The sequence below is a fragment of the Callorhinus ursinus genome, unplaced genomic scaffold, assembly GCF_003265705.2.
Source record: "Callorhinus ursinus isolate GAN/ISIS: 27379988/994484 unplaced genomic scaffold, GSC_fseal_2.0 scaffold8, whole genome shotgun sequence".
NCBI lineage: Eukaryota > Metazoa > Chordata > Mammalia > Carnivora > Otariidae > Callorhinus > Callorhinus ursinus.
The window spans coordinates 46,076,179-46,084,975 of NW_027397070.1; the positions used below are offsets into that span (position 1 = coordinate 46,076,179).

Consider the following 8,797-nt stretch of genomic DNA (forward strand, 5'->3'; position numbering starts at 1 on the left):
CCAAGGAGCAGGGAGCCCGATGCGGGATTCGATCCCAGGACTCTGGGATCACGGCCCGAGCCGAAGACAGACTCTTAACCATCTGAGCCACCCAGGCGCCCTGGTGTGTTTTGTTATTATGTTGTCTTCCCCCTTCTCTCTCGGTTTACTTTCTTCAAATATTTCTGTTTATTTTCCCTGTTTCTTTCTCTTTGTGTCCTGGCTCCTTTCCCACCCACCCTTTCTGTACCAGGGTGGTGTGGAGGAAAGAACCCCGGCTTTGAAGTTAGACTTTCGTTCCCAACATGTATACTTACTGACTGACTGACTGTCAGAAGATTTCCTAAAGTTTTTGAAATTAAATTTCTTCATCCAAAAATGCAGATAATCAGAGCAACTGTACAGAGTTGTCATGAGGTATGTTAGTACAATTGTATTGTGTTAATAAATAAACCCCCAAGTCTCAGTGGTTTAGTTCTTCCTCACTTAACAATCCAATATAAGTTTGATAGCTCTACTTGAGTGGTGATTCAGAAACCAGGGCTGCTTCCATCTTGGACTTCTTCACATCCAGTCATATGGACAGGAGAGAGCATGGGAAACTCCTGTCTGCTCTTAACTGCCTTGGACTGGAAGTAACATAACTTTTCACTTTCCTGTTGATGAGAACTTAGTCACAAGATTCCCACCTAACTGTTGAGTACCCACCATTAACTAAATAAGTGGTGGGCATTATTTTTAATATCTGGGGATAAGGCAATCATTGTTTTAGTTTGGTAATATCTAATACTTAGGCCTGTGTTTTGGGATCTTATGTATCTATTTCAGGCAATTGAACAATGCTGGAAGAGCTGTTTTTAAAGAGAATGTTTATCTCCAGAAAGCTCTTGCATACCATCTGAAGGAAGCTGATGCTCTACAAAAAAACTCCCAGAAGTTGCAAGAGACTCAGACTTTCCTTTTACATCAAAAGGTTCCCATTCCATTTAGACTTCATTTCCTATCTTTCTGCTTTTTGTTTGTTTGTTTAAGGATTGGGTTGGCAAATATGAAAAATTGAGTATAATGTAATGTGACCATTTTTCTTCTGTCTGGGTAATGTACCTTTCTTATCCGAAAGGATTAATTACAAGAACGACATAAGAAGCATTCAACTTGGCTTTATAAAGAATGTATCACATAAATAACTCCTATCCTCTACTACCTTAGAATACTCATTTTACTTTGCTTACCTTAGAGTCAGTCTCTGAATCACTTAGGAATAGGTTCAGCTGTAACAGCCCTGACAACAATGGCTTTACCATGTAAGGGTTTATTCTCTCCCCTAAGGGAAGTCTGGAGGTTAGCGATCCAGAGCTAGAATGGTAGTGCCACAAAGCCAACAGAACTCAGTTTCCTTAACTCTGCTATGCAGTGTGTGGCTGACAGCCCCAAAGTCACCTCGTGGCCCAAAGCAGCTGCTAAAACTCTAAGCATTACTCAAACAGCAGGAAGGAAAAAGGACAAGGAGGAAAAAAGTATGCCCCTCCCTTTAGAGGTCTTCCTGGAAGTCCTGCACACACTTCCACTTCCACTTCCACTTCATTGACCAGAACTTAGCTACATGGCTTTGCTGAACTGCAAGGGAGACTGAGAACTTTCAGTTGGGCTTCCTGCCTTCCTGAATACAATTAGAGTTTTATCACTAAGGAGGAAAGGGAAAATGAAAAAGAAATAGGCAACTAGCCTATGGCCGAGGATAGGCAACAATTTCCAGTATATAGTTGTTAATGTGTTACTGTATAGTCTTACTGATTTTGAAATTACCCTTTTCGATAATACAAAATATTTAAACTTTCAGAATTTTAAAGGAAGGACAGTTTCTTACTTAGCAAAAGTAGTGGCCTTCACAAGCCCAGAGAAGAACCCTCAGATGTTTTTTACTCTCCATACACAGAACACCAAATATCACCATCTCAACCTGGCATCAAATTTAAATCTCCTGAAGTAATGAAAATTAGTAAGGAACTTTTAAGTTCTGAAATTGACTAAAAAAACTCTCACCTCTCTCATCTTTGTTTTTAGGAGATCAATGATCTGTTGGTTAAGGAAAAGATTATGCAACTTACCCAGCAAAGATTGCAAATCCAAACTCTTCAGAAGAAGGTGGTAAGCTTGGAGACCGCCCTGAGTTGTATGACCAGAGAGTTTGAGATTGAAGTTTGTAAAATGCAGCAACAGGCAACGACAGAGAACAAAGCAGGGAGGGTTGAAATTGACAAGCTGCAGCAACTTCTCCAGATGAAGGACAGAGAAATGAATCGGGTAAAGAAGCTGGCCAAGAACATACTGGATGAGAGAACAGAAGTCGAAAGGTTCTTTTTAGATGCTCTACACCAAGTGAAGCAACAGATCCTATTTAGCAGGAAGCATTATAAACAGGTAGCACAAGCTGCTTTCAATTTTAAAATGAGAGAGGCCTGTGCAGGAAGAACAGAATATCCCAAAATCCGAACGTTTGATGGCAAAGAGCACAGCACCAATAGTGTGAATCAAGATCTTATGGAGGCTGAGAAATGGTACGAATCATGCCTTTAATATTTTATCTTTTGTGCTATTTTTGTGCCCTTTAGAGAAATAAGAACCCTTCAGTTCAGTTTGCTAATATCTAAATATTTAATAGATTACTCACTAAGTTATTTGAGGACAGGAACTATCGTATACTCATCTTTATAACCCCTATGCTTAGGACAGTGTGTGGGGCTTAGTAGGTATTCTTAGTAGATTCCCTTTCTTCATCACAGAGACTTCTTAAAGAGACTGATCATTTGTTCCATAGAATGTCATTGTAATATCTTTTAATGTGTTCTTTTATTTTACTTTCTGTAAACTCATAAAGGTTTGATCAGATTCAGTTTAAACATTTTTTATAGCATACTTTCACAAATATTTTGTAATGTTCCCTTTACTATTCTGAGATGAAATTCATAGGTAATAATATCTAACTAAACATATACTTTAAAAAACCAATATAACAGTTCTTTGTAATAATTCTTTATTGTACAGAACTGTCCCATGGATTGGAGGACATCTAGTAGTGGTTCCCCATTATTGTATTAACTGAAAGTCCCCCCCCTCAAGTTTCCAAAATATACTCCGGAGATCTACTGCCACTATAATAATAAAGGTAGCAGAATGCTTGAGACAGTTGGAGACTGTATACAATGATTGCTTCCTGTTAGCATTTTTGTCAGTCAGTGCACTCTTAACCCATAAATTATAGTGCATTTTAAAGGTTATTCTGGAAAAAAAAAAGTCTTATATCCCAGGGCAATTAGGTTCTTCAAAGGCCTTGACTCAAGAAACTTAAAAGGACTCCCTACTACTGTGTACTAAACATCTTGTTAACAGTGCTTCCAAATGAGTTTTCTGCTTTGTTTTATAATGGACGAATTTGTAGTTTCTTTTAAATTATATAGCTGTTGGGACGGTTGGACATGGCCAGTGGCTTCTGAAAGACAAGACTCTTCTTCAAAAATATCCATACTATGACTTTTAAAAACTTTTTGCCATATTCAGAAGTCTGTTACTTCTATTACCAAGAGGTTCACTGTAATTTCCTTTTTTTAATTTAATATGTCAAGCAAGTTGAGTCCCTACCATACATAAAGCAGTTTCTTTTATATTTTTGTCTCCAAAGTGGTAAGTAAGTTTTCAGAGGGAGATATATAAAATGATTGTCCACACTGATATTGGGGCTCTTCCTCTTCTGCCCTCTTTGGGGCATTTTTGCTACTGAACAACTTCTCATCTTAACTGCACTGTTCTATTGCCTGTACCAGCAGGGCAGAAATGGTGATTAAAATATTACATCATCTGCTTAAGAGGCAGACTGGGGAAGGGAAGTTGAAGTATATGGTGCTCATAAGGCAAAACCTAAACTTTTATTTTTTGAAAATTTTTTAAGATTTTTTTTTTATTTGAGAGAGAGAGAGAGTGAGAGAGAGCACAAGAGGGGGGAGGGTCAGAGGGAGAAGCAGGCTCCCTGCTGAGCAGGGAGCCCGATGCGGGACTCGATCCCGGGACTCCAGGATCATGACCTGAGCTGAAGGCAGTCGCTTAACCAACTGAGCCACCAGGCGCCCAAAACCTAAACTTTTAAAGAAAACTACCCCAATTGACCTGTATGCAAAAATGTTTCTTCCATTGTACAACATCAGTATTCTCTACAGTGTCAGCCAGCTTTCATAAATAGCAAATTGACTACGAATCCTCTGGTAAAGTGATAGTATAGATAAAGACCTGCCTGGAAAGCTTAGCTGCAGATTTCTTTGGAGTTAAGAAAATAGGCTAGATAAGTTATGTGTTATTTTCTAAATGTACCTCTTATCACTCTGTTTTCACAGCAAAATATCTGATACAAAATTTGTTAAAAGGAATTTAGCAATAATCTCACCTTGTAAATGTTTTGTTGTTGTATTGTTCCTTTTGTATCTCGATGCATGTTATATTACAACTTTCTATTTTGCTTATTTGCTTGCTGTTTGAACACAAACCTTTTTCTTATTATAGCTTTTCTTATTTTTGTCTTAATGACTACATAACATTTCAGAATGGCTAGCATATTGATACCCTTTTCAACTTTATGATTTTGTAGCAGACACAGTTTGCTTTGTAGTCATTACATTTGGAAGCCTCTTAATATTCATTTATGGTTTGGAAATTTTCTCGTGTTTACATAGTTCATATTTTTTAAAAAGATGAGATGCTTACTTTGGCTATATTTTTGTTTCATTTTTTATCTTTGAAATTCTTCAGGACCGATATTCAAGGAAATGTGGATATTGGAGATTTGACCTGGGAGCAGAAGGAGAAAGTCTTGAGATTGCTTTTTGCAAAAATGAATGGTTTTGTTCCTAGGTAACTCCTTATTTCTGTAGTGAAATACCAAATTGTTATCAAACCTAGAAACCATATAGGAACAATGAACTTATTCTCACTTAGAATTAAAGGAATGGAAAAGGACCAAATATCAAGCGGTCATACTGCTTAGCACCTGCCACTCACAGAGATGAAGAATGGGAGATGAATGAATAAGCACAAAAATGAAAGATGAGTTAGAATTAAAGGGGAGAGGAAAGAGACAGCTTAGAGGTTGAAGGTAATGCTTGCTGAGAAGGTACAATATTGCTAAGCTGAATGAATGGTCACCGAAGAGAAGCACAGTAATTGTTAGGATTTTATTGGTTTTCAAAGATAAGTAAATGATTTTTAAGCTGATTATTAATCAAGAGAATGTCTAATACCAAGAAAAAAGACCTAGAAAAGAAAACAGAAATCCACAGATATTCCAAGTAATTATTTTTAATGATTCATTTCACTCTCTTTCTCCTCTATGTTTTATCGGTGACTGTAACACTGGTAGTGAACAATAAAATGGCTATAATAAATCAACCACTTATTAATTGCTTACATGCTTGGTACTATGTTAGTTACTATGGGCAAAGGAATTAAGAGACATTGCCCTTGATCTCAAAGAGTTTATAATTTAGTTGCCCAAACAAAACCAAACAGCAAAGAAAAAAGTTAGGTGGCACAATAAAGTATCATCGGAGTTCAGACAATATGTCAGTGGCCTACAGTAGTCAGGGAAGCCTTCAGTCAGGAAGACTGAAAGAGTATGACTCTGCGGGGTGCTTTGCAGGAGAGAGTAGTAGACAGAGTGGGAAGGGTACATCAGTCAAGGGGCTTAATACACAGCCTAAGCAGAAGCCCAGAGGTAGGAATGGAGGTGGGGTGTTTGGGGGACACTGAGGAAACACTTCCCAGCTTGAAGAAATTTGATGGTACTAGAGAGTAATCAGTAATTAAAAACATGGTTGGATCTATAGATTAAAGTATGATGAGCCTTAAAAACCATGCAGAAAAAATGCCACTGTACATTCTAGAGTAGTGTAACACACTTTCCTTTTCTGCCTTGAAGGAATACAAGAGCAATAAGCCCTACTTTCATACTGTCTTACTGGAAGGGTTCACAGGCCACTGTTCTCAGAGCTGACCTGAACCTGACGCAGTGACACATAAGGTGGACCGCAGGACAGAAGTAGAGTTGGGAACCCGCAGAAGCTGTCATGCTCCTCTGGACATGTGGCGGTGTGGGTATAGGCGGGAATGGAAGCCATCAGAGAAAAGGGACAAACTGAGACACTGAGGAAGGAGAAACAGGACTTGGTGATAAAAGACAAAAGGAATAAAGAAAGCAAAGTGTAAAAGTTTAAAGTGTTTAGCTTAGAAATGCAAGAATGGTGGTATGAAAGGCAAATGAAAAATCTGGAAAGCCAGCGTGAGGGAAATGTTTAAATTTTATTTAATCTGTCCATGAATTTATATAGCATATACATATTGGGTACCTACTACTTATTGAGGATATAGTGTTGAGCAAATAAAGACATCATTCCTAATCTCAGGGAGTTCATAGTCTATGTGGAAGAAAAACATTATTCAAATCATCACACAAATATAAAAGTAGAACTATGACATTGGCTCAAAGGAGTGGTTTATAGTGGTAACAGCCTAGATTAGGGGAATCTGACCTAACTGAGGAGTTCAGGAAAGTTTCTAAGGAAGTAGAAGCTTGAGCTGACGTCTAAAAGGTAAATAGGAGCAGAGGGTGGGGGAAAAAAACATTCTGGGCAGAAGAAATAGCAAGGAGTTTTCAGTTTGAATTGGAGATAATGGCAATATATTGAAGTGAAAAATAAGGCATTTGTAAATAGGGATTTGAGTACAGGTGAGCTTAGGGAGGGAGATTTGAGCATTTTTAGTCTGAAGGTAGAAGAGTAAAGGGCTGAGGCTAGGAATAACCACTAAAATAAACAGGAGAACAAGTAAGAGGACAACGAAAAGAGCAGAGTTTAAAGAATTATAGGTTAAATGGAAAATGGAGGACTTTGAATGGCCTTTCCAAAGTTTTTGTTTTTGTTTTTTATTAAGAGGTGGAGGCAGAATCCAGACTACAGGTACAGAATGTCTGTCTCATTGTGAGTTGACTTTTCTGTACCCCAAGAAACAACCAGAGTTCTAGTTCCATACTGTGTTGTTTTCAACACTGGAAAAACAAAGGAATTTGAGTAGAAATATTTCACACCAAAGCAATGAACTTAAATCTGGCCACAATGGAACAAGTCTAAGCCTGTTGGAATCTCATGCCAGAGTTGGAATGAAAGGAAAAGATGGGAATAGAATGGTGAAATGTGAGGTGAAGATGAGTTTAATGAGAAAGCTCAAGCCAGAGAGGAGAGGAATTAGATGATGAATGTCAAGGCAAGGACAGTAACTAGAAAGTTTATGAGTTCAGTTGATTGTATGATTGTGACTCTAACAGTATGATATTTTTCTTCGTGCTTAAAACAAAGTCAAGGAGTATAACCAATAAACTGTACTCTTTAGTGCATCAGCAGTCACTGTGGCTATAACTCAGGTGCTAATAGTATCCAAAATACATTTTTTAATGCATCATTATGAGACTATTTAATATGACCATATTTTGAATGGGTTTATCCTGCTTTCATATGTACCTAATTGAGGACCAGTTTTAGGAGTAGAATATGTGTCTTTATCTGCTGGCAAATCAACCTATTATACTTTGTATAATCCTTTCCTTTAGAATATTGAATTAGTGATATGATTATTTCCTGTTCTTAAACCAGACTTTCCAATGTAAAAGGAGAAATTTCCTACAGGGTGTATCTCCATTGGGTAATTTTTCTATGTTCTGAGGTTCTTTTTGTGGGAAGGGAATTTTTCTGGCCATGTTTCTGGTCTGTACTCTGGTTCAGTCTTAACCATCACCATTAATAGCTGTTATTATGTGTATCATCATCATGATCATCTCCATATTTCCATTTAAGTTCAACATGTCTCAACTTTAAGAGAAAATAAGTTTATATTAACTTGCCTAACATTATACTGCCTCTGTGTGTGTGTAAAGCTCAGTTTTGAAAATAAGAAGCACATCCAACTGAAGGATTTCATTTAGCACTTTAAAAGTGTAGTTGAAATATGGGGCATGAGGAGACACTAACTCATTGTTAACTTTTACCTACCACAGGAAATACAGCCATCATTCTAGGCCCCCAGTTCCAGACCATGTTGTTTCTGATGATGGAGAGACAAAGGAATTTGGGTAAGAGCTCTCTTGACAAAGCAATGACTGTGAGCCTGATCACAATGGTTGTGGGGACATTTTATATGTGCTAGAACTGAGTGGGAGTTACATGACAAGTCTATTGTTCTGAACCAAGTTCCATGTGTATGTGGTTGCTGACAGGCCTGTCATTTTGTTATTACTACAGGGATGACAGTAAGCTTCAAGATCAAACCTTCATCACTCAGCAAGTACCAATCTCAGACTCTTCTAGTGAAGTGATGATACCCAATATTCAGAAAGGATCACAAGAGTCTGACACAGTAAGGAATCTATAATCTAACCAAACATACACATAGTAACTGCTGTTTTTTCCTCCATGCAACTTCTTGTTAAGTCATAGTGCTTTTCTCTACTAGCCAAGAGCTCTCAGGGATCAGTGAAATGAGTAATAACACTAGTATGAGATCGTGGACATTTTTATAACATATCTACACTATGGCAGGCATATTATACTTAATGCAAATGCACATTTGTGCCTCTTTTAGTAAATGTGGAAAACCTATAAATTGCCTTGTGAAATATACAGGCTAGCCAAAGTATGTACTATCTTTTATGTAGGAATAAACATAATGACCACATAACTCTTGGCTTTGAACAGAGTTGGGAAGTCTGAGTCTCTACAAGCTAGGG

At 37.7% G+C, this 8,797-nt stretch overlaps 1 protein-coding gene across 6 annotated transcripts in view; it reads left to right on the top strand.

Annotated features, from left to right (window-relative positions):
• Positions 1-8,797, top strand: part of BBOF1 (basal body orientation factor 1) — a 54,646-nt gene that overhangs the window by 26,576 nt on the left and 19,273 nt on the right. For 5 of the 6 annotated variants that reach the window (XR_012379068.1, XM_073895543.1, XM_073895545.1 and 2 more), the window contains exons 7-11: positions 808-952; positions 2,044-2,537; positions 4,777-4,878; positions 8,069-8,143; positions 8,313-8,427. Coding sequence is in view for 4 of the 6 variants with exons in the window: in XM_073895543.1 (XP_073751644.1) it covers positions 808-952; positions 2,044-2,537; positions 4,777-4,878; positions 8,069-8,143; positions 8,313-8,427 (931 nt within the window). In the remaining 2 variants the exon portion in view is untranslated. Of the gene's footprint in view, positions 1-807; positions 953-2,043; positions 2,538-4,776; positions 4,879-4,962; positions 5,120-8,068; positions 8,144-8,312; positions 8,428-8,797 lie in introns of those variants that run through there. The other variant, XR_012379069.1, reaches the window with a different exon arrangement.